The sequence below is a fragment of the Orcinus orca genome, chromosome 19 (genome assembly GCF_937001465.1).
Source record: "Orcinus orca chromosome 19, mOrcOrc1.1, whole genome shotgun sequence".
Taxonomy (NCBI): Eukaryota; Metazoa; Chordata; class Mammalia; order Artiodactyla; family Delphinidae; genus Orcinus; species Orcinus orca.
The window spans coordinates 47059144-47084073 of NC_064577.1; the positions used below are offsets into that span (position 1 = coordinate 47059144).

At 47.9% G+C, this 24930-nt stretch overlaps 2 protein-coding genes and 1 long non-coding RNA gene across 6 annotated transcripts in view; 1 reads left to right on the forward strand and 2 right to left on the reverse strand.

Moving 5' to 3' along the window:
- Positions 1-1195: 1195 nt before the first annotated feature.
- Positions 1196-14125, reverse strand: HEATR9 (HEAT repeat containing 9). The gene is made up of 15 exons (XM_004271817.2): positions 14038-14125; positions 12854-12903; positions 11081-11262; positions 10691-10817; positions 10408-10464; positions 10157-10213; positions 9412-9469; positions 8893-9023; positions 5047-5229; positions 4561-4653; positions 4353-4472; positions 3216-3289; positions 2689-2740; positions 2161-2247; positions 1196-1935 (listed from the first exon to the last, which is right to left on the reverse strand). The coding sequence occupies exons 1-15, from the start codon at positions 14123-14125 to the stop codon at positions 1561-1563; spliced, it is 1734 nt and encodes a 577-aa protein (XP_004271865.1). The 3' UTR covers positions 1196-1560.
- Positions 1868-24930, forward strand: part of LOC117202088 (uncharacterized) — a 51021-nt gene continuing 27958 nt past the window's right edge. For both annotated transcript variants that reach the window (XR_007473575.1, XR_004484265.2), the window contains exons 1-3: positions 1868-2373; positions 2622-2752; positions 3174-3305. This is a non-coding gene — a long non-coding RNA (uncharacterized LOC117202088). The remainder of the gene's footprint in view (positions 2374-2621; positions 2753-3173; positions 3306-24930) is intronic.
- Positions 16692-24930, reverse strand: part of LOC101273776 (C-C motif chemokine 5) — an 85271-nt gene continuing 77032 nt past the window's right edge. The window contains exons 2-4 of one of the 3 annotated variants that reach the window (XM_049702285.1): positions 22589-22700; positions 21104-21215; positions 16692-17162 (exon numbers count right to left, since the gene is read on the reverse strand). In XM_049702285.1, coding sequence (XP_049558242.1) covers positions 17075-17162; positions 21104-21215; positions 22589-22664 — 276 coding nt within the window. In that variant the 5' untranslated portion in view covers positions 22665-22700 and the 3' untranslated portion in view covers positions 16692-17074. Of the gene's footprint in view, positions 17163-21103; positions 21216-22588; positions 23161-24930 lie in introns of those variants that run through there. The other 2 variants (XM_004271702.4, XM_033431535.2) reach the window with 2 other exon arrangements.

Below are 24930 nucleotides of genomic sequence, written 5' to 3' on the forward strand. Positions count from 1 at the left end.
CTTAGTTCCCCGACTAGGGATTGAACCCACGTCCACTGGACCACCAGGGAAGTCCCCTTGGTGCTACCTTAAATCTTCTGGTGAGGACTGGTGAAATTATTATTGAGGTCCTACTGAGCAGAGACTGGTATCTGGCTGAGTAATGAGACATCCCCTGGAGAGACCCATAAGTATGGAAGAGGAGGGGTTGGAAATCTGTGGGCAGGACTTTGCAGGAGTTGAGAGCCTGAATTATGTAGTTAATAAGGCCTTGTTTGTATCCACAGGCTATCAAGGCCCAGGGAAATTTGGGTTAGGTTGCTCACCGGTGCAAACCTACAGAGTGGGCAAAAGAAAATAATCATTTTTCCATCTTTGGTCTTTGTGCCACACTATTAGAGGCAGTGTTGCTTATACCCCAGAATAGTGAAACTACTCTTTTGGTTTTTACTTACAACTCTGTGAAGCAAAACATGAATTTGGAAGTGGTAGGGCAGGTGGGCAGATAAATCTCATTGACATACCATGCTGGATTCAGAATAACTGGACTACTCTAGGACCTGGAATGTGGGGAAGTAGAAGAGAACATTTATGTCACTTTGGGCTTTCCTACTCGATGGGAAGAACGTGACCTCTCATTAGACCACTCAGTAAGACTGAGGAAGTAAAAGGACTTTTTAAATCTCTGGTGGTCACGGGCTCACATGGCAACACTGAAGAGAGGAAAGGAGAGAAAAGAAGTCCACATTTGAGTGCCTACTATGGAATGCCAGGCACCATTAGGCTTTATATTATTGTTTAATCTTCATAGGAGCCCTCAGAAGTAGTATGCATTGATCTGTTCATATCGTAGGTGAGGAAACAGAAAGGTTCAATAACTTGTCCAAAGTCAAAGATAAAGTGAGTAATGGACCCTAGGATTTGATTTCAGATTTGTCTGACTCTGAAGTCTGGGCTTTTCCTTTCTGATGGAGGATGTAGCTTTTTGGGATTGGTGTGATTGGTCCTATTGGCAAAGGGAAACTGAAGCCTTCAGTAAAAATAAGGGAGAATCTAAGGCAGTCTTAGAGAGTAAATAGTCTGTCAAAGGGAATGACCCTGAGGTAGGTAGAAAGCAGGTGTAAGATAAGAGACAGAAGAGAGGATGGTTCGTCTTGATTAAGCCTAATTTATCTCTTGACCACTGATAGGAAAGGGGGGGGCAAGTTACTAAGAGGAAATGATCCAATAGCCAAGCTTTCCAGGATATTCTCCCATTTTCCCCTCAGCAGCCACCTCTGGGCAGAGGCTCAGCTTTAGCTTTGTCATCAAATTCTGGGCATAGACAAGGACTTGATTTAGGAAGGCAGGCTGGCTGTCCAGAGCAGCCTTGTCTCGTGGAAAGGACATGTGGCTGAGTAGGGGAGTGACCAGCCAGGAGTGAGGTGACCTATGTTTCAGTGCAGCCCATGAGGAAGGGAACAGTAGTGGTAGGTGGAGTGATGCTCATTTATTCTTGGAAGATAAGTATAGATTATTTTCTCAGGGGAGCCTGAGAAGCATCCTTAAAGAGAGAGTGGGAACTCAGCCAAAAGAACTGACCTAATTGGAGGTCTCAGCAAGGATCCGGAGCTGTTTCCTGATCCCTCGTGTCCAGGACCCTGTGGCCTGTGACTTGTGTTTTTGTGGTTTAGAGAAACAGGATGGAAAGGCAGAGGTTCCAGACCCTTTCTGGGCATTTAACTTCTTCCGTTGGTCTGACGTGGCACTGGACTTCGTAAGAAACAAGGGGTTCAGCTGTGCAAGTTGAACGTCTTGGATATTTAACTCTTCTGGTTTCTCAGGCTCTTTCCGGAACCTCGTGAACTCTACGTTCATGCTGGTCTTAGGCACTTCATGTACAAAGAGAACCTTGTTCTTCAGCTTGTTTTGGATCCAGGGATCAGTCGAGGCCAAAAGAATTAATGTTTCTTGTAGCTGCATTGAAACAAAGGCCCTGTGGCTGGCTCACTTCAGGCCAGTGCTGGGAGGGGAGGGGGAGCTCTGTCTACAGGCCCTTCTGGTCCCAGGGAATGAGGTCAAGGGGACAGTGTCTACGGGCGTATTCCCCTCTCCTCCCCTCTGACAAAGAGCACGTGGCGTGAGGATAGGTGGGAGAGGCTTGGAGGAAGGGTTGAGAAGAGGTGGGCGGGGATGCCTTACGCTCTTTTTCACAGACGGGCTCTTTTCCACATCCAGCATGTCTAGGACCAGGTGGAACACTTGTGGGCTGCGGATCCCCAGGACACCCTGGCAGAGGCAGGATGAGGGCGCCTAAATAGCCGGCCCCAGGAAGTTGCCCTGTCTACACTCTTCCATTCTAGTGCCCTTGTAATGACCCTGTGCCTGGAGAGGAGATATGGCTTCGCAGCAGAGGTAGCACTTTCCTTGCCTTTTGGGGCCACTTCATTGGGTTCCAGTACAATTTTTTCACCAGAAGAGTCAAGATAGTTTCTACATGTAATATCTAAGCAATGCCCCTCACACCCTTCTCCTGTCCCTTATCCCACCCACCTCCAATCCTGAAGAAAATCTTTTCCTGAACTCCTGATAGGGCTGGAATTCTAAAATAAAAAAGCAAGCAAACAACCTCCCCAAACTTTACAGCCCTTTCTTCCCTTCAGTAACTGCTGGACTGCCTGCTCCCCCTGCCATCAAAACATCTGGTCAGAGTAGCAGAGCTGGCCTTACCAAAGAGATGACTGCTTCCTGGCGTGCAGTGGCATTTGAGCTCATCAGTTGCCTGGAGAAGGGAGTGAGTGTGTTGTGGTCCAGTTAAGGGGAGGGCAGGAAGGCTGGCTGCTTCTTACAGTCCAGAGTGAGTCAGGCATAAAGCTGATGTGTGATGTTAATTTTATTAACTTCCCCTTCTTATTTCTTGGGTGAGGAAAGGGGCTGGGAGGGGAAAGGTAGGTACTACAATTTTCCAGGGGGCACTAAATGATGATCAGGACTCACATCTGTCCAGAACATTACCTTTTACAAGTCCCTTTCATGTCCTCATCTTAATCGGAGCTTTATAGCAACCCTGAGTGGTAGGTATTATCAGCCCCTTTTTACAGATGAAGAAAAGCCCAGAGGTCAAAGAGTGACTTGGCCAGGGGCACAGGCAAGTGCGAGCTGAGAATGGGCCGTAGGTTCTCAGCTCTCTCTGACCCTCTGTCCCCTTCTCACAGCCTAGGATTTGGCCCTGGCAGTTCCCAGCCCAAGCCACTCACGCCTCCACCAAGTTCATCATTGTGGGCTTCATCTTGAGCTCTTCCACAGTTTCAGCAACAGCCTGCCTCATAGCCTGAAGAGGGATTAAGGTGAGACAAGGATTCAGGGGTGTACCCTTAAGTGCTTCTCAAACCTTATTGAATGTTTACTTTGTGCTACATATATGATCCTTGCCTCGAGGAGCTCATGCTCTGGTGGGGAAAGCAGACAAGTGGAACAGTCAGTCACACTCCTGAACTAAGTGTAGGGGCAATAGGAGGGTCTCCTAGCTCAGTCTGGGTACCAGGAAGACTTCCTGGAGGAAGTGATGCCTCAGCTGAAACCTGAACATGGAACATGAGTTAACCAGGTAGAGGGCTGGGGGCAGATTTCCCGGGCAACAGAGAGAGCATGTACAGAAGCCTGGAGGCAAGAGAGAGCACAGAGAGGTTAGGGAGCAGAAAACAGTTCAGTTTAGCTAGGTGACCAAATGGACTCTTCAGAGTGGGGCACTCTGAGTAATTACACTGGGACTATAGGTATAAATCAGGACGGGGTGTTCCTAAGCACAGCTGGTGTGTGGCTCTGAGCGGGAGTGTAGTGGGGCTAGAGAGGTAGGCAGGACTTGGGTGGTGAAGGGCAGTGTAAGCCCTTCTGAGGGCTTGGGGGGCGTTTGAGAAGTTCTATGCAGAGGTGAGCCGCAATCTGATTCACAGTTTAGAAAAATGTCTTCAGCAATTCTGTGGCTGGTTTTGTAGCAAGATATAACAAAGATAAAAGCAAGGGAGCACGGAGGAAGGCAGGGTGATTCTGTTGTTGGTGGTCTGGGAAAAATTCCCATAGGAGGTGTTGTTTGGACTGGCTTGAAAGGGACAATCGTATTTTAATAGGCAGAAGGAGAAATGAGTTACTTACCAGTGGGACTGAAAGCATGCGGCAGTTTTCCACCTTGCAGAGGAGGGAGAGGTGACTCAGGGCATTTTAAGCTGAGAGAACGGCCCGCATGAAGGCAAGGTGGCTTGAAAACAGGGGCTGCATTAGGGTGAATGTGATGCTTTGGGGGGCAGCGTGGTGAGAACCAAGCCAGGGGGGTCTTTAGAGAAAGGTAGAGAGACAGGTATGAGCTGCCTGGACTTGGGAGTTTTGGTCTCACTTACGAAGAAGGGTTCATTATACGTCTTCCTCCTGAGCAGGTCAAACGTGAGTCCTTCCAGGCCCTGTGCCTGGATCTGTTCCAGCCCAATGGTCTTGAGCATCTGGCTGGCTTCAAAACGGTGCTGAGGGCAGGGGTGGGGAAGGCATGAAGGATAGACTCCCTGTCCTAGTCCTGGAGAAGGCAGGGTACTAGGCAGCCCTAGAGCTTACCTCAAGGACACTGGAATAGCACAGCTGGTCTAGGATGGTCCTGATGACCGTGGCTGAGTGCACACCCATTATCTTGACCAGCATACTGAGTGCCTGTGGAGGTGGGCAGGGCGGGCTGGGGTATACCAGGCCAAGAGGCATCTGGATGGCCAAACAGGCTCAAGGGCTAGAACTTGTAGGGAATAGGTGGGGTCCTTTCTCCTCCCTCTTGGCCTCGTGAGTGAGAGCGTAAGTTCATGTGCACACACATGTACATACGTGCATGAACACCCATACACATCGAATGTACACGGACATGTGTACATTTAGCGTCCATGCAACCCTGTACTCATATGTATATACATACTGACAAAACACACAGAGACCCTGTGGTGCTCCTTGCGGGAGCTTCTTTTCTCTGGGATGAGGATGACAGGGTCCAGACCCCACCAGTCAGCAGCGGTTCCCCAGTGCTCCCCAGGGAGCTCGTCCTCCTGCCCCTGACACCTGCATCTGCTGGGTCTTCGGCCCTTGGTGCAGGCACTGCAGCAGGTACTCTCGGGCTGTGCTGCTACAGGGCCTCAGGAACCCGAAGCACAGGGCCGCCTCCACTGCTGCCTTGTTCCCTGACTTCTTTATCAGCATCTGCAGCACAGGCACCAGCTTCTCTCCATCCTCGATCTGAGTCCTCTGAGAGGGAGATGAGGGACACGGGTGGTGGGACTATGTCTTCGGCCAGGCTTTGTCAGGAAGGCAATTCATTACTGCTTCCAGACCATCCTCCCTCCTCCTTAAGGTGAATCTCACGTCATGAGATTATTTTACCCACTTCCCTTATTTTTGCTGTCATCTACTTGCCCCTATGCCGCATCCTTTCATTTCTCTATGACTTTTCTTGTGGATGGATCAATGTTACTCTCTAACACTTCTGCTGTCTTAATTCCTAATTCCACAGAGAGACTTTATCATTACCCATTACTGCAACTTCTCTATGACCCCTCCCCCCCATCTTTCTGGTTCTCCTCTGATGTCAACAACTGTTGGACTCCACAAAGACTAACGATTCACTGATCGCCTTGTCACTGCTCCTCACTTTCTTCCCTCTTTACCCAGCTTCAGTTCCACGGTCCTGCTCACTCAACTCCTTTACCCCCTCTTGCTTCATTGTACTCAGCTCTCCACCAACGCTGCGCCTGCACTTCCTGGCGGGAAACAAAGTTATGCTGACTAATCTCACTTGAAATGTATGAACACAGACCTTGTGTAGATCCTTAATGCTGCCTAGTGATTAGACTGCTTTTCCCTGGGCAATTCTCTTTCCCACCGTTCTAATTCATTCTCTTCCCTCTGGAATCTCTAATACTTCTTCTTCTATTCTCTTAAGTTGATGACCTTGCTTCCTACTTTACTGAGCAAATAAAAGCAACTAGAAAAGAAGTTCCAGAGACACTTACCACCACTTCTATCCAACTTTCAACACCTGCACCCATATGTTCTTCCTTTCCACGTGTTACAATGGACCATGACCATCTATCTAAAGTCAGTCTCTCTACTCATGTGTTCAAGCTCATCCCTTCTCATCTGCTCAAGAACATTGCTGCACAATTCTTCCCACCCTCTTCAAAATGATCATTTTCCTAATGACTGGGTCATTACACCTCAGCATTGAAGCATGCTGTTATTTTTCCTTTTTCTGGTATTTACCCCTGCTGCTGACTACAACTCTTTTCAGCAAAACTTGGAAAGTTGTCCATGCTTGCCAACTCTAACTTCTTTCCTCCCATCCTCTCTTAAACCCACCCTATTCAGGCCTTCACTCCCACCTTCCCACCAGAATGGTTCTTTTTAAAAAATATTTATTTATTTATTTGGCTGCACCGGGTCTTAGTTGTGGCATGCGGGATCTTCACTGTGGCATGTGGAATCTTTTTAGTTGCAGTGTGTGGGATCTTAGTTGCGGCATGTGGGATCTTTAGTTGTGGCATGTGGAATCTTCAGTTGCAGCATGCAGGATCTTCAGTTGCAGCACGCGGGATCTTGAGTTACAGCATGTGGGATCTAGTTCCCTGACGAGGGATTGAACCCGGGCCCCCTGCATTGGGAGTGTGGAGTCTTAGCCACTGGACCACCAGAGAAGTCCCCACAATGGTTCTTGTTAAGAAAATCAATGATTCCCACATTGTTAAATCCATTGGATCGATTCTCAGTCCTTGTATTATTTGATATGGTTGATTTATCTCCTTTCCTTGATATATGTTCTTCACTTGATTTTCAGAATGCTGCACTCTTGTCTGTCTTCCTACCTATTGGCCACTTCTCAGTATTTACTGATTCTTCCTCTTGTCTCTGACCGCTTAACATTGGGGTGCCCCAAGGCTTGACTCTTGGTTCTTAGTGATCTCATCTAGGTGAATGACATTAAATGCTACTTATATGCTGACAACTCATAGATTTCTTCCTCTAGCTGTATATCTAACTGTTTACTTGCTGTCTCCCTTGGAGGTCCGGTAGACATCTGAAACATAACTTGTCCAAAATTGGGCTTTTGATATTATAGTACCTCCAAGCCTGTTCCACCTGCAGCTTTCTCCATGTTAGTTGGTAACAACTCCATCCTTTCAGTTTCGAGGCCAAAAACCTTGACCTCATCCTTGTTTCCTCACTGTCTTTTTTTAATTTTAATTTTTAAAATTTTTGGCTGTGTTGGGTCATTGTTGCTGCACGCGGACATTCTCTAGTTGAGGTGAGCAGGGGCTACTCTTCGTTGTGGTGTGCAGGCTTCTTATTGTCGTGGCTTCTCTTGTTGTGGAGCATGGGCTCTAGGTGCATGGGCTTCAGTAGCTGTGGCACGCGGCCTTCAGTAGTTGTGGCTCGCAGGCTGTAGAGCGCAGGCTCAGTAGTTGTGGTGCACGGACTTAGTTGCTCCACGGCACGTGGGATCTTCCCGGACCAGGGCTTGAACCCGTGTCCCCTGCATTGGCAGGCGGATTCTCAACCACTGCGCCACCAGGGAAGTGCCCCTCACTGTCTTTTATAACTCACACTTAACCTGTCAGAGTTTTGCTTTAAAAATGTATCCAGAATTGAATAACTTCTTACCAACCACACTGCAACCACCGTGGTCCAAGCCACCATCGTGTCTTACCAGGATTGCTTCAGCAGCCCCTAACGGGTCTCTCTGCTCCCACTTTTGCCTCCCATCCCTGCCCATCTTTTTTCAGCATAGCAGTAAGAGTGTACCTTTTGAAACATAAGTTAGATTATATTACTGCTTTGCTCAAATACCTATTCCACTCAGAGTAAAAGCTCAAGTACTTAAAAGTCATCCAGAAGCCCACATATGGTCTAGTCTCCTTTAACATCTTTGACCCAGCTTCATTTCCTCCTGGTTTCTCTGTTCCCACTCCACTTCCTTCACATGGCCTCCTTGCTGTTCCTTGACCATGCCAAGTGTGCTCCTGCCTCGGGGCCTTTGCCTGGATTTGTCCTTCTTCCGGGATGCCTTCTCTCAGATATCTGCAAGGCTTAACCCTCGCCTTCTTGTCTGTGCTCAGATGACAACTTCCAAATGAGGCCTTCCTTGTCCTCCCTGTTTAAAAGTGCAACTCATCCCATCTCCACTCAGCATTCCTGATCACTCTCACCTTGCTACGTAATTTTTCCATTGCACTTGTCACCTCTAACATACTATATAGTTAAATTTCTTGGTTATTGCATGTCCCCCCCCACTAGAATGTAAGCTCCACGAAAGCCGGGATCTCTGCCTGTTTGGTTTGCTGACATATCCCAAGGGCTTAGGATGGTGTCTCACACACGACAGCTGTTTAATATATGTTTGTTGAGTAAATGGATGAGTGATGAATTCTGTTTCACGTGGAGCAGCAATGGGGTCAAAGTAAGAGGACCCTAAGGGGGAAAAGTCTTGAGTAGTGTCAGCAGACTCTCTGGGTCCCTGTACCCTTTTGGCAGAGGTTTTCCTTTAATAGGTTATTTTAAGGATGATAATAATGATGATGAATTATCACTTAAAGAGTACAGGCATTGAACTAGGTGCTTTACATATATTATCTCATTTAATCTTCTCAACAATGCTATAAGATAACTACTCTATCCATTTTAGAGACGGACAAATGACACCTCTGAAAGCTGGCTTTTCAGAGGTTGTATGACCAGTTAAGTGGCTATGCCAATGCTCTGTCCAGGGAACCTATTCCACAGGGGACTCCACAAGGACAACGTCCTCCACCATCAAAGCTAGGAGCTACGTTACCTTCTCCCTGGCTTAACCCCCTGCCAACACTATCAATTACCTTGTCTTACCTCGCCCCAGTGACTGACTCTCCTCCCAATCACCTGGTCTTTGGGGACAGCAGCCCAGGAGTTCAGAGCCACTCGTAGCGCTATCAGAGTATCCATCCTTTGCCCCTCATTTTGCCCCTTCAGCTGCTTGATGAGAGCTTGGATCACATGCTTATTCAGGCAACCTGGACGGGGAGGACCTCAGGTCAGGGCAGAGCCTCAGGGCTGCTCCTCTCTGCCAGAATCCATTTGACCCCTGTGCCTTCAAGACAGAAGCTCCAAGTACTAGGTCACAGGGTTGCCCGTCCCCTCAAGACACTAGAGCAGCTGGCTGAGCATGACGGCCGTTTCCAGAGCCCGTTCTCTCCCTCCCTCCAATCTCTTCTTGCTTTTCACCCCACCTTCTTCTCTCTGCCCAACAGTACATCAGACAATTCCCAGACCCTGCCAATGGCTAGGTTGCAGTGAGTGTACAGTCCACTCCCTTCTGTCCTTCCCCAAAGGGCAGTGTGGCTGCACTGCTTCCTTCCTCACCTCCCCCCTTCTCCCCACCCAGGGAGAGGACATACTCACCCAGGATGGCCAGGGTTTGACAGGCCTCATACTTCACTTTCTCTGGGCCAGTTTGGGCCTGATTTAAGAGGCGGTGGGTGGGAACATGCCATAAGGTGGTGGAATGTCAGAGCTTTCAGGATCATCTCAGCTTAACTTTTCATTTTACAAATGAGGAAACCGAGGCCTAGAGAGTGACCTGTTTATGCTCAAACACAGGGTACAGGCAGGATGGTACGATGGAAGGAACACAACTTGGGAGTAAGACTTTAGTTCACATCCCTTTCTGGTTTCTGGTAGCCACATGGCCTTGGGCCAGTCACTTGGCCTCTCAGAGCTTTCATTTTCTCGTTAGAAAAATGCAGCTACTACTACCTATTCCTAATATTGGAAGATTTAAATGAGATTCTGTGTAAGAACACAGAACCCCCCATTATAAATTGGCATATAGGCACAGGCATTGACTCAGTTAAGGTAGAGAATGAATTCAGTCCCAGTTTTCTGCTAGCTTTTTAGTTGCTCATCTTGCCTGTTAGACAAAGGGGATCTTCAGATTCCCCCTTCCCCATCCTTTTAGATCAGGCTGCCCTTTAAAGAAGCCAAGGGCATGAGATGGGGACATGCCACACAAGGCAGCTCTCTCCTCCCTGCATCTGACCCATAGTCCTTGAGCCTGGCGAGCCTTGTCAGTGCCCATGTGCCAATGCTCTACACACCTCAGGCTCTGTTTCCTCCTCTCCTGATCTCTGTGCAGCCCCAGACTCACCACCTGCCATAGTGCTTCCGTGATAAACTTGTCTCTGACGCCCAGGCACCCCAGAGCCTGCAGGAACAGGGTTAGAGGAAAGGGAAGAGACCTTGGACACCACCACCGGGAATTTCCATCCTCTGGACACAGCTGGAGTTTATTCTTGGAACATCACTCTACCCTTGCCCTCCACCTCAAGCATCTTTCTACTCCTCAGCTCAGCCAACTCCTACCTGTAACCGTGCCCCTCCACCCTTGCCACTTCTCACCTGTGCTGCATAGAGCTGCTCATCCTCTCTGGGAGATTTCAGGCTTTCTGTGAGTTCCTGCCCATCAAAGGGAGCCAGTGGAAGGGAAGAAAGGGATAAATAGAGTGCTACAACTATACTTTCAAACTGGAAGGAGCTCATCCAATCCAATCCCCTTTCCTCCTCTCCCTCCATCTTGCAGGCAGCAGGCAGGCACAGAGGGCAGAAGGATGGTGTGAGCCCCAGGTAAGGGCACCCACAGAAAGAGAGTCTCCCCATTCTCCCCCGAGCCGTGGTCCCTGACCTTTAATCTTTGCCACTTCAGCGGGTCCCCAGTAGGGTCTGAGGGCTTGGATTCCATCTGAGTTTTTATAATCAGCTTGCTCATTGGGAGATGGAGTTTTGGGATGAGGGTACCCTCTGTGAGGTACCTGTGTGAGAAATTGCACAGGCAGCCCTGGTTCCCTTGTTCCCTCCCTCCTTACTTCACAAACTCTTCTCTGCCTCTGGTCCTCAGCCCAGCTCAGAGGTGAGACCAGAGGAAGAAAGATGAGCCTCCTTCTACCCCAGGGTCTCCTCTGGGATCTGGAGGCTGACTTGCACCACGCCCAGCCCCACTCCAACCCTTTCTTCTCTTTCCTTCCTTTCCTAGAAGATGTGGAGGGCGTGGAGAACAGGAAGGGGCCCAACACACCTAGGGTGATCTCTCATTTTCCACAGTATCTTCTGGGCCTCCCGTTCCTTTTGCTGATTATACAGGGTGTGCCAGTGCGTGTAGATCTCAGGCTGCTTGGAGTAGCAGTAAGGTACGGAGTTTGGCTTGCTTGGGTGCTGCCTCCAGCACTCCGGACTTGGGGGAAACTCTTCCTTTGGCATCTGGGGGGTGTGAGTGGCAGAGCAGTCACAGGGGGCATTCCTCAGCCAGGAAAAGGGCCAGGGTGAGAAGGGACTAGACGAGGGAAACAGCCCTTCAGCCTTGTCATCTGAGCTGAAGTCACAGCCACCTCCTAACCCACTGTGTGACTCGGGCAAGTTACTTCACCCCACCAAGATCTCAGTCTTCTCCTCTGCAAATTGGAGCTAATAATCCTTGTTCTGTACCCCTCCCAGGGTGGTTGTGAAGAACAAATGACATAAAGATGGTGAAGCCATTGCTGATCTGCAAATTGATCTGAGTACAGTTGGCCCTCTGTATCCGCAGGTTCCACATCCACCGATTCAACCAACCACAGATCAAAAGTATTTGGAAAATAAAAATTCCAGGAAGTTCCAAAAAACAAAACTTGAATTTGCCACGTACCCAGCAACTCTTTACATACCATTTACATTGTAATAGGTATTATAAGTAATCTAGGGAGGATGTGTGTAGGTTACATGCAGATACCACACCACGTTATACAAGAGACTTGAATATCCATGGATTTTGGTATCTGCAGGAGTCCTGGAACCAATCCCCTGCTGATACTGAGGGACAACTGTACACAGTTTGGTTAGTTGAGCATCTCAGAGTACTTTGAAAAAGCTTTGGGCAAGGAGATGAAAAGGCAGGGGGCGAGGGAGATGTGAAGTAAAGGGGGGGGTGGAAATTCAGGCTACAGCTCCTTCATTCAGGCATTCAACAGATACTTAGTGAGCACTTACCATGTGCCAAGCACTAGGTGCTGGGGATACAGTTATCAGCCCTGCCCTCACGGAACTTAATAGTTTGGTTGGAAAAGCAGGATTTCTTCAAATAATCTATCTCTTACACAATTGTGAAACTGTAGCTCTGGTTGCAGTGGGGGGTTTTGGGTGGGTCAGGGGCTTTCTCGGAAGGTTTGGCTAGGATTCATTCCTGTCTCTTCTCAAGCCTTCCTGTCTCTACAACAGATCTCTGAGCAACAAGGAAGAGGGGCTTCAGCCAGTGGTTCCCAGTGTGGTGACTGAGAAGATCATCGTAAGAGTTCTCGGGTGATTGTCGTGACTTCAGAAAATGGGGCATTGACTCAGTCTGAGTAGGGTTGTCAGATTTAGTAAAAGCCAAGCAAATAAAAAACGGGATGTCCTGTTGAATTTTGATTCCAGGTAATGAAGGCAATATTTAGGACATATTCATACTAAAAAATATTCATTGTTTAGCTGAAATTTAGATTTAATCAGGCATCCCATTTTATCTGGCAACTCTAATGAGGAAGATCCCTGTGTTAATAAAAATGACTCATTATTAAGCCCTGCCTGCATAGCCTAAGCCTTACAGATATTGTCTCATAGCAACTTGATAAAGGGAGATGGGAAGGGGTTGGCTTGTGACAGAGGATACTCCTGAGGCTCAGGGAGGGAAAGTGACTTGTCCAAGGTCACACATAGTTAGTAGCAGCCCCAGGGGTGAGTGTCAGGGTTCTATGAACTAGCCTTAATGGGAAAGGATAGCCTCCTGCCCCTCCTACTTCAACAAAGCTCCCAGGGTGGCAGAAGTTAGGGGTCTTACCTGGTGGCAGGACAAGGGCAGGAGAACAGGAGCTGTGGCTCTTCTGAGTTCTATGGTACAAATGGGATGACAATGACAAGGGTGGATTGAAGAGTCATCCTTCCAGTCTTTCATTTATTTAGCATTAGCATTTAATGAACGCTGTATCAAGCACTGGGAGTTAAATAAGGCATAATTCCTGTTGTTCAGGGACTCATACTTTCCTGGTATCTTGGTCTGTGGAACAGTAAGATTGCCATAGCCTGGGAGCTTCTCAGAAATGCAGAGCCCCAGGCTCCACCCCAGACCTACTGAGTCAGGATCTTCATTTGAGCAGGATTCCTATGTACGTTGAAATTGGAGAAACACTGGTCTAGCAGAGTGGTTCTCAACCCTGGCTGGGTATTAGAATTATTTGAGGGAATTTTTAACATGCCTGAGTCCTACATCAGACTAACTGAATCAGATTCTCTGAGGAAGGGGCCCAGGCATTTTAGAAAGCTCCCCTGAGGATTCTAATGTGCAGCTAATGGTGAAAACCACTGGTCTCATTCAGTGGTTCTCAAACTTGAGTGTGCATTAGAAAGAACTGGAGAGCTTGTTAAAACACAGATTTCCCTATCCCCAGATGAAGATTCATCCCCAGAGTGTTGATTCAGTAAATCTGGGGTGTGGTCTGAGAATTTGCTTTTCTAACAAGATACTGATGCTGCTGGTCCTGGGAACATACTTTGGGAACCACTGGTCTAGCTGGTGAGACAGAACTGTTTACTGGTGATTAACAGAGGGAAACAAATGTGAAGATGGATAAAGGCACATGTGGTCCAGATGAGGGGTCCCTAACCTGGCTGGGAGGAGCAGGGAGGGTTTCCCAGAGGAGATTATACACAAGTCAAGTCTTCAGAGCAAGTAGGAGGTAGCCAGACAGATGAGGGGGAAGAGCAGTGGGCACGAGGAATACCTGCAAACCTTGGAGTCGTAAGCATGGGGTGCAGATGAGGGGGCAGAAGCTGGGGAGACACAAAGACATCCCATGTTAGAGGGCGCTGGAGACTTACCTTGAGGGCTGTGGGGAGCCTTGAAAGTATCCAAGGGTCTGCCCTGCCTCTTCCCACGGATCTGCTGACATCACCCAGACCCCTGCCTGGGAGCTTTCCTTTTCAGGTCGCTATCCCTGACTCCACTCCTGTCCATTTCAGCCTCACCTTTGGTCCTTTCTGGATATTCCAGCCATGGGCACTTGAACATTGACCTGTTGATGTCAGAGATGTTGACTGATTTTTCGTAGTCCATCCTCTTCTCCTGGGGGAACCAGAGAGCACCTGGGTTGGGGAGGGGACTACAGGGACTACTCCCTTGTGGGAGCAGGGTCACAGCTCAGGGAGACCTGTCCTCTGTGGCACAAGGGGGACTAGTGAGGTGTCTGGGCTTCTGGAGGTGGAAGCCTCCCAAGTGCTGGGCAACCAGATCGCCTAGGTAAATAGAACACTCCGGTTCCATTCTGGAGTCCCAGACTTGGCATCTACTTGCCTGTGGATTGAGCTAGTCCCTCTCTCTCTGGGAGCTTCATTTACCTTATCTGAAAAGTGGGAAAGCCATGCTTGTCTGGCTAGGTAGAAGGGCAGTGGTGAGGCATAAATTCAAAAGGAAAGTCGAAGCGTTTAGTGAACTTCCAGCTCACATAGCCCATGTTAGGAGCAGGGATTGTCCTTAGGATTAGTCATCAGGAAAATGGCAAAAAAAATGGGAAAGCCCTGTTCATATACACGCCTCCCTCCTTGGCAGCAAGAGGTGGAACTCTTTTTTTTCCTTTTGATCACTGAGCACATTTATTTTATTTCATTTTAGAAAAAAAAATCTGAGTTTTAAAAAATATGTGGGGATTTCCTTGGCGATCCAGTGGTTAAGACTCAGCACTTCCACTGAAGGGGGCCTGGGTTCAATCCCTGGTTGGGGAGCTAAGATCCCACATGCCGCCCACATGCTGTGAGGCACTGCCAAAACTAAAAAAAATAAAAATAAAAGAAACTCTGGAATTACTAAAATATATAAGAACAGCAATAATAAAAAAATGCAAATGTGGATAGTCACATATATTGACACTGAAAAGTAGAAATGCCATCCCTTTACAGATTTTATCTCAGAGTCTATCAGCTGTACATCAGCTTCCATTGCCACCAACAGCTGACTGTCGTAGAGTCCTCGTGCTCGCTGAGCCACTGCTTCTGTCGAAGGTTTCATGTCATTTGTACTACACAGAATTCCTTTCATTGCTTGCAGTGATTGCTACACTGCAACCTCGACACCTAGCATAGTGCCTGGCACACAGCAGGCAGCTCGCTGTAGTGAGAAAACACAGGCCACCAAGTCCTCTGACTGGACCATCGCTTGCAATAAACTGATGTGCTGCACTGAGAAAGGCAGCGTCACCATGTGGTTTTCCTGCCGAGAATGTTCATCCTGAATCTAAGTATGAGGAAACAATAGGCAAACCCACCTTAGGAAATATTCTACAAAAATCCCATCTGAACTCCTGAAGAAAATATCAATATATCTTAAGGACAAAGAAAGTCTGTTAAAGGACACTAAAAAGACCCAACAGCTAAATTCAATATGTGCCTGTCATTGGAGCCTGGATTTTAAAAAATAGCTCTAGAGGACATAATTGGGACAATTGTGGGGATTTGATCATGGACTCTATGTTAGAAAATAATATCGTGTCAGTGTTAAATGCTACTCATTCTGTGGCTACGCAGAATGTCCTTGTTATTAGGAGATACACACTAAAACTGTTGGAGGGAAGTGATATCACATCTGCAACTTTCATTTCAGAAAAAAATGTACATACCAACCATCTGTATAATATACGTGTGTGTGTATATACACACACACATACATGCACGTAGATAAAGCAAATGTGGTTAAATGTTAATATTTGAATCTAGATGAAGGGTATATGGGTGTATTCTTGCAAATTTCACTATGTTTGAAATTTTGCAGATTAAAGATGGAAAAAAAAAGCAGCAGCTTTGGCATTGGACTTTGGACCTGGTGCGTCTAAATGTTAATTGTACCACCTTCCACCCCACCTCCCCTGTTTTTTTGGTTTGTTTGTTTGTTTTTGTTTTGCTTTGGGGCTTTGGGCAAGTTATTTCCATCTCTTGCCAAGGGTTTTCCCCCACTGTAAACAGGGTTAATAATACTCCCTGCCCCAAAGGGTTATGAAGATGAAGGATGGTGGATGTAGGGAGCTGACAATGCCTGGCACAGAGTGATAGCGCAGTTAACGCCAGCTCTAATTATGTGGATATATTTGCCAAGACAGGTTCACGGGAAGGAACACATCGATGGGAAAGTTGGAATACTCCCACCTGAAAAATGCTGGTGCCGTGGTAGAAAACAACAAAATCCCTCCTTCTCTTTATTTGAAAGAACTGAGGTGTTTTGGGAGTGCCATGAAATCCCATTCCAGGGGCACGAGTGGTGTGTCAAAGAAACCCACTGCCGGTAAGGGGTAGGGTGGGCTAGGGTGGAAGCCAGCAGAGTAGGCAGAAGGGCCGACCATGGTCTGAGGAAGCAGGGAGGTGTGTGGCGGGAAGTGAGAGAAACTCTCGGGGCCTCGGGGCTGGGAGGTAGTGACTGTTGTCTCCCTTCAGAGTGGATGAGCTTCTGGTCCCTTTACCTGCTCTGTCCTGCCCAGGCCCCTTTTCAGAGAGCCTGTGCCCCCGGGGCCTGCTCACTGCATAGGGCCACAACCCCCAAATCCAGGATGGACACCAGATGTGACCAGCCCTGGATCCAGTGCTTAACGCTCACGAGGAAGGGGGGTTCCCGACAGGAAGTCAAACCAGGAGCCTGCTTTGTAATTGCGTTGAGAATTTTAATGAAACTCTGATTTCTTACATTTGCCAGTCACCCCTTCCCAGTGAGGGGCTGAGATGGGCGCTTTGGTCATGGGGCATGACAGTAGGAGCCCAGTCTCCCTCCCTCCTTCTCCTCCAGAGGTGCTGCAGAGCGGTGGCCGGGCGAGGGCTCTGAAGCTCGGAGCCTAGAGACCTCCTGTGCACAAGGCAGAGCCCCAGGAGCCCTGGGAGGCTTTTACAGCAGCTGCTGCGGGTGGTGGAATCTGTGCCCTCCAAGGAGCGGGTGGGAGGAGGGCACTGGGGGGAAACCTCCCAAGCTGGTTAGGACAAGAGCAAGAAGCAAAGTTTGCACAAGTTCAGGTTCAAGGCGTCCTTTATCCTAGCTCAACTCTAAAGCGTTGATGTACTCCTTCACCCATTTCTTCTCTGGGTTGGCGCACACCTGGCGATTCTTTCTGGTGATAAAACTGTGGAAGAGAAGAGGGTGAGACCTGGTCAGTGCTGGGAGCGCCAGTTTTGGAGATGAGGTGGATTGAGGCAGGGGGGAAATGATACTGGGTGGGTTAGTTTTGGAGCTCCATATGATTGTATTGGTGGCGTTCAAGGAAAGAACATTTTCTCTTCTGTTGGGTCAAAGGGCTCCAAGCCAGAAGCAGTCCTGTGTGCATTTTAACCTCCCGCCCCCCAAGCCGCAAAAACACATGCAGCCTGGAGATCTAAGGAGATACGGGGCCCTAGGAGCCCAGGCTTGAGCTGGTCAACCACTTCTCAGCACTTCCTGTTTCAGACCCTGTGCTGGGTGCTGAAGATGCAGAGAAAAAGAGGTGTCTTCCAGGAACTGAGTCATGGCTGAGTAAGTGGGAGATGAGGTGGTGAAACAAATGTGTGATCTGGCCTTAGATAACATAGTGCCTGGCACACATAGACACTCGACAGAGGAACCCATCTGTGTGTGCCTGGGTGAACAGAAGAAGGACATGAACTTGAGTCTTGATTTCACCACTTACTAGTTAGATCACCTTGGGCAAATCACTTAGCGCCTCTGAGTGTATACGTTTACCTCTAAAATGTGGACAGAAATAATTCCTAGTTAGCACAATTGTTGTGAAGCTCAGATGAGATAGTATATATAAATTAGTTTTGAAAAATACCATGCGTGTGTTGTTATTGGGGTGCTGCGGGACCTCTGCCTTAGGGTGGATCACAGCAACATGAGCCCAAAGGTCCCGGTACTGGACACCGTGGCTCGGAGAGGTTGAGGACCCTGCGATACTGGCAGATGTCAAAGCACTTCTACCAGTTAACTGGCCAGAATGTGGAGGCCGGTGAGGGCGGGAGGCCTTATCTCTACAGGTGTTGATGGTGTAAGTTGGAAGGCTCACAGGCCGGGGATCATGGGCTACGTCCAGCTGCCTGCCTTACCTGTTTGCTGGGAGACTGGTTCTCTCTGAGGGACACCCTGGGCCTGGCCAGCAGTGCTACCCATTAACGTGTTACTGTGGAGCTAGCCCTGCCTATGTGGACCATTCTCATTTTGGCTTCTCCTTCAGGATGCTTTCCTGCACCTTTTTGAGATGTTTCCAGACAAAGTGAAGGCTTAGGTTATCTGATGAGAATGAGAATTTCTTGGCCCCTTTTCGTGCTCTATCATGGAGAGCGTTTTTTCTCAGGGAAGCTGCTTCCCCTTCTCTGAGCCTCACTCAGAGCCACCTGACCACCTCTCTTTCTCCCCTGCCTGGCGTGCAGAGAAGAGAAAGGGAGCAGAAGGGGTGTACTGGGCTCTGGTGCCTCCTAGTATTTGTCTTCTTGTTTGGGGTGGTGAGGGAGCTTCCGATGCAGACCCTGCCCTCGGCAAGCCAGGTGTCATACAGGAGATCCTGCAGACTCACTGTCCTCTTTCCTCAGCCCCCTTGGCCTGAGGCCAGGAAGTCGAAAGGCCAGGAAACCGACATCTGGGGGGAGGGTTGCCCAGGCTTTCTGCTGCTGCTCCCTGCTGAATGTGATACTGGCTAGCAGCCCCCGTTGCCAAGCCTTCTCTCCCTGCCCGCTCTGTGGGGAGCCTCTCCTGGCCTGACTTCCCTCCGCCTTCCCCTGCCCCTTGAGAGCAGGTGTGCTCAACGTGGCTGCCCTTCTCTCCTGTGCGCTTCCTCAAGTCTCTGGCCCTGGGTCTGGCACACCGTAGGTGCTTAATGGATTTTTATTGAATGAGTTAGTGACTGAATGTTTTGCATTCACTCCTCAAGTTTCACTTGTCACTTCTATGTATATAATAATACATTTAGAGGGGGAGAAGGATGATGATATAAGTTAACAACTTATCAGGCACCTAACTGTGTGCCAGGAAATATTCTAATTTTATCTTTCTTTTTATTATCCTCACTTTGACCCAGTGAGGGAAATACCTCTATTTTACTGCACTTTGCCGATGAAGAAATTGAGGCTCAGAGAGGTTAAGTGACGGGCCCAAGCTCATGCAGCTACTAACTGGCAGAGCTGGGATTTTAATCAAGACAGACTAGCCGGAACAGCCAAGACTGCTGTATTCCTGCCACTGTGACATCGGGAGACCCCTTCCTCCTATAAAAAAAAAGTCACATCTCCGGCCCCAGCACCCTTTCCTCGGCTACAAACCCTTCATCGTACATTCCCTGCTGGACTTTCCATAGAGTTGTTGTGCTGGCACCTTGGTCCTTTCCTTTTTAAACAGCTCTTCCTCAGGACTTCAGGGGGCTCCACCTTCACCCTTCTCCAGGTCTGGGTTGAAACCTCAGCATCACACTCAACCCCTCTCTCTTCCTTGCTACCGACCTCACAGCCCCTGCCAGGGCTTGCTGATTCCGCCTCAGAAGCTTCTTCACCCCGTCTCTCCTTCGCTTCAGGTCCTGTTCAGCCTCAGTACCACTCATGTGGACAACAGCAGCCTCTCCACTGGACCTCTCTTATCTAGACTTTCCCCGTTCCAGCTCATTTCACACTTTTGCTTCATTGTGCTGACACTCAAGGCCCTCAGTGCTTTCCTATACGGAGACTCTACAAAAACCAGAGGAGAGTCTTGGCGACATCCCCTCTGCCTCATACACCCTGTCCCTCAGTACAATCCCAGGTCAAACAGCACTTTTTGCAGCAAACTTTGCCTAAATCCCTTCTCTTAGCTAAGCCCTGAATCGCGGTGTGTTCCCTCTTTCCTTTTGTAACATCTTATGCAGGGTGCCCTGGTCATTGCTACATCGGTCTTAGACTGTGAGCCCCAGAAGGGCAGGCATGGTGGTTTACTCCACGCTGCCTGCCCATAATAGGTGCTCAAAGAAGGATTTTTTTTCCTTTTGAAAAATACTTGTTTTCAGAGATAAAATTAGTAGTGCTACATTTCTTTTGGCTGTGCCACGTGACATGTAGGATCTTAGTTCCCCGACCAGGGATGGAACCCGCACTCAGAGTCTTAACCACTGGACCGCCAGGGAAGTCCCAGTAGTGCTGAATATTATTGCTATACTTCAAAAGATTCATCAGGACCAAAGGCCAAATCTGAATACCTGTAACTTTGCCAGTGTCACAGAAATTTTTGGATTAAAAAACTTCATCGTTATATGGAAAACTTCGTGATTGCCCCATTTTCATTCTTTAAGTCTCTGTCATCTTAAACTTCTTAAGCCACTATCACTAATGACCTTGCTAGAGTAGAAAGAGGAGGCTCCAGAAACAGGCTCCATCCCTCCCTCACTTACTGTACAACCTTGGGCAAGTCACCAAACCTCTCTGGGTCTCACTTTCATTATCTGAAACGTGGAGAAAATTATGCATACCTGTCAGGGATGTTATGATAAAATGTAGAGATAATGCATGTAAGACATTTGACACACAGTAGGCACTTCCTAGGTAGCAAGGATTATTATTTTTCTAAATATGGTAGCTTACATATTTAAAGGAGAATCTCATTTCATTATTTCTTCATCAATAACATTTTTTTTAACACGCTTGACTGTAACTAGGGCCTTGACCTCTGACCTCTCCACTTTAGCTCCTTTTGAAGTTGCAGGTGGATTTGATTGGGTGTCGGATATGAGGGACTGCGGGGTTCTTAACTGGAAAGAGATGACTGAGTCGATCTTCTCCACCCAGGGGCATGGCAGACCAGGTTCAAGAAACAGTCACATCCGTAAAGATCAGAGACCTAACCTAGCCCATCAGAATGGGGAGGATCCTTCAGGAACACCTTGTCTAGCCTTTTTCCACAACAGCTGGGGGACCAGAAGCTAGAGAGGGAGGAACCATGGCTGTTTGAGCAGCCGGAGGATGGGTGGGAGTGGATGGGGCACCATCTCTGAGGGCTCATGGCCGGGGGACTGGCTCTGGGGCAAAAGGTGTCCCTCCCTCACCCCCTGGAGGGTTCCACAGGGCTGAGACTCACACGACTGCTGCCATGGAGCACTTGCTGCTGGTGTAGAAATATTCCCGGAGGTGGGCGCGGGGCAGCGGGCGGGAGAGGTAGGCAAAGCAGCAGGGTGTGGTGTCCGAGGCATCTGGGAGAGGGAAGAAAGAAGACTCCTGGATTCATTGCCAGTGCACACTGGGTATTGTGCTGGATGCTTTATATGAATTATCTTTTTAAAAGCTTTTTGTTTTTAAAATATTTATTTATTTATTTGGCTGCGCCGGGTCTTAGTTGCAGCACGTGGGATCTTCGTTGCCTCATGCGAAATCTTAGTTGCGACCAGGGATCAAACCCGGGCCCCCGGCATTGGGAGCGTGGAGTCTTAGCCACCGGACCATTGGGGAAGTCCCTATATGATTTACCTTGAACAGACTATTATCCTCCTTTGGCTGAAACTGAGGCTCAGAGAGGTAAAGTCACTTGGCCATGGACACACAGTGCCAGAGTGGGGATTCCCTCACCTAATCCTTGAGCCTTCCCTCTATACCACGACCCCATGCCTTTGGCTCTGATGGCATCCTGTGTTTCGTCCGGGCTTGTCTTAGGTCTTCTGCCCTTATTCTTGCTCTCCTAGGATCCTCAGTGGGTTCAGAACTTGGTTTCTTTGAGACCTAGGGTGGGTTGCGGGGAGGCTTCCAAAACTCAGACTTCATGACTGAGCTAGGACCCCTAAGAGAGGCCTGAAGATGCATATTTTATCCTGGGACCCTCTGGCTGAGGCATACTGAGAAGGGCTCTGAACAGAGAAGGAGGACTTTTTGTTGGTCAGTTAATTCAGGATGGCCCCGGGAAGTGTCAGTTGCCATTTTCCAGCAGAGTAGTAGTGTTTCAGAGCCAAACAGAGCTGGGTTTGAACACTGCTTTCCTTACTTCCTAGTTGCGTGAACTTGGACAAGTTACTTTACCTCTCCGGGGTTCTATAAGTCGAGGACAGCTACTCAAAGAGTAGATGTGAGCATTAAATAAGGTGATATTTGCAAAGCAATCAGCACAATGCTTGACCCAGAGTGGGCATTTAATTAGATTTTGTTATCCTTTATCAAGTCCCATTTTTTTCCATCTGTGAAATGGAGGGAATATGACTGTCCCAGGAGAGTTTTACTTAAGTGCTTAGAAGCTTCTTAGAAACCCTGCTGCTGCTAGACATGAGTTAGTCATGTTTGGAGGTCAGCTCGAGCTGCCCCTGCCTGCTAGTATCCCCAGCATCAGTCCACACTCTGCGAGCTCCTGTAGGGCTTGGGGTGTAGACCTTGATGACACATACAAGTTGTTCAGAGGGTCCCTGCCATGAAGTGGCTTTGAGATCTATCAGGGACAACTGGACATCTGGGTAAAGCAGTACAGGGGAATGTAAGTCATAGGGTTCAGATCGTATAAATGCTACAGTTGAAAAGAGGGCGAGATCTGGGCCAGTCTAAGGGTTGGACCCCGGGGGGTGTGGTGGTCAGGACCTGGACTTACATGGGGAGGCAGATGCAGGAGCGCAGAGGGCAGCCATGGTGAGGATGACAGCGAGGGCGGCGGCGGAGACCTTCATGGTAGCTGTGAGCAGAGGCTGTGGGAGATCCACCTGCTGTCTCAGGATCCTCTGCAGGGATTCTCTGCAGCTCAGGCTGGCCCTTTATAGGGAGCCCGGCCAGCAGAGGGGGCGCCCTCACTAGGGGAGTTTCCAAAAGAGCAGCCACACACTGGCTGATATCATAAGTGAAATTGCACAAAACAGAAAAGAAAACTGAAATAGCCTCCGGAAATTTGAGTCTCTCTCTCTCCCTCGCTCCTCTCTTCACTGCCCTCCAGTCCATAGTGAGCTCATCACTTCCCTCTTTGCCCTTGAGAAGAACCAGCACAGGCAGTGGTGGTGGAAAAATCTCTTCCTCTGCTGGCATCTTCAGCTTCATGTGCCAGGGTGGGGGTCCTCCGAGAGGTCAGGAAGCTGCTTCCCTGGGGACAGGAGGAAGGGCAGTATGACGAGATCAGAGCCCAGGTGCCCTGGCTCTCGCTGCAGTGCTCGATCCACTAAGTACTGCTCACCATGAAAAGGTTCATGGTTGGGACATCCTTGAAACTGAATGAAGTGGTGGTCTGGATTAGAGCCAAGGTCCTTCCTCCATTCCAAAGAATTGGATACAGTCAATCTTCATCAATTCCTATTTGGATAATTCAGAATTAGTGACAGTTTGGCCTGGGTTGGGCTGAAGTTGACTTCTGAATTATCTAAAAGTGTCTATTGACAGTAACAAAGGCAAACGCATATAAAAAAGCGTAATTTAAAAAAAATGTAATCTTACACCAAGGATGTTTTTTGCTAGCTATCGTCACATATGTAACTTGGTGGCTGAGGGTGACTGAATCACCCAGAATGGGGAGAACTTGTCTCATTTCTTCCACCCGAAGACTTTGACGCAGGATGGTTATTATTCTCCCTTTATAGAAGTGGAAACCGTGCCTCAGAAGAGGTCACTAAGGTCCTCGAGGTCACACAGCAATAAATGGGATTTGAACCCAAGTATTTTTTTTTTTCAGATTGACTTAAAAAAAGAAATTGAACCATAGTTGACTTACAAATTGTGTTAGTTTTAGGTATACAGCAAAGTGATTCAGATATATGTATATGTATAGATACATATATATCTATATATATACATGTTCTTTTTCAGATTCTTTTCCATTGTAGGTTATTACAAGCTACTGAATATAGTTCCCTGTGCTATACAGTAGTTCCTTGTTGTTTATCTATTTCATATATAGTAGTGTGTATCTGTTAATCCCAAACTCCTAATTTATCCCTCCCTCTGCCCTTTCCCTTTGGTAACCATAAATTTGTTTTCTATGTCTGTCAGTCTGTTTCTGTTTTGTCAATAAGTTCATTTGTATCATTTTTTAGATTCCACATATAATTGATACCATATAGTATTTATCTTTCTCTGACTTAGTATGATAATCTATGATGTCTGACTTACTTCACTTAGTATGATAATCTTTAGGTCCATCCATATTGCTGCAAAATGACAATATTTCATTCTTTCTTATGTCTGAGTAATATTCCATTGCATATATACCACATCTTTATCCATTCATCTGTCGATGGACACTTAGGTTACTTCCATGTCTTGGCTATTGTAAATAGTGCTGTTATGAACAACAGGGTGCGTGTATCTCTTCAAATTAGAGTTTTTGTCTTTTCTGGATACATGCCCAGGAGTGAGATTGCTGGATCGTATGGTAACTCTATTTTCAGTTTTTTAAGGAACTTCCATACTGTTCTCCCTAGTGACTGTACCAATTTATGAACCCAAGTGCTTCTGATGACCAGGCTCAAGCTCTTTCCACTGACCCACATCATTCAGGCAGTTAAGCTGTTCTTCATCCTCTCTAGGTGCCAGGTGCTGTTCTCAACTTGTCATAAGAATCCTCTCATTCCCTCCTGACTCGTTAAACAATTACCAATAGAAGCACAGTTTTGGAAACCATGGCCCATCTCATTTAAAGAAATAAATTGTAAGCACTTAAGAAACATCCAGCCATCTACACAAAAATGATCTGCCTGTTTGAATTGTTCCCTTCATGTAATCCTCTTAGTCAGCAAACATGTGGGAGGCTGTGCTGCCTAGTGGTTAAGAGCAGGGGCTTTGGTGTTTCATTTACAAGCCAGGTGGCCTCCTACAAGTTACTTCATCTCTCTGGTCTCAGTTTCCTCATCTATAAATCAGCGATAATAACAGTGGCCCCTCCCACAGCTGTTGAGACAATTAAGTTGCCATAAATGTGCTCACGCTTGGAAAGCTCTTAAGTACAATGCCTGA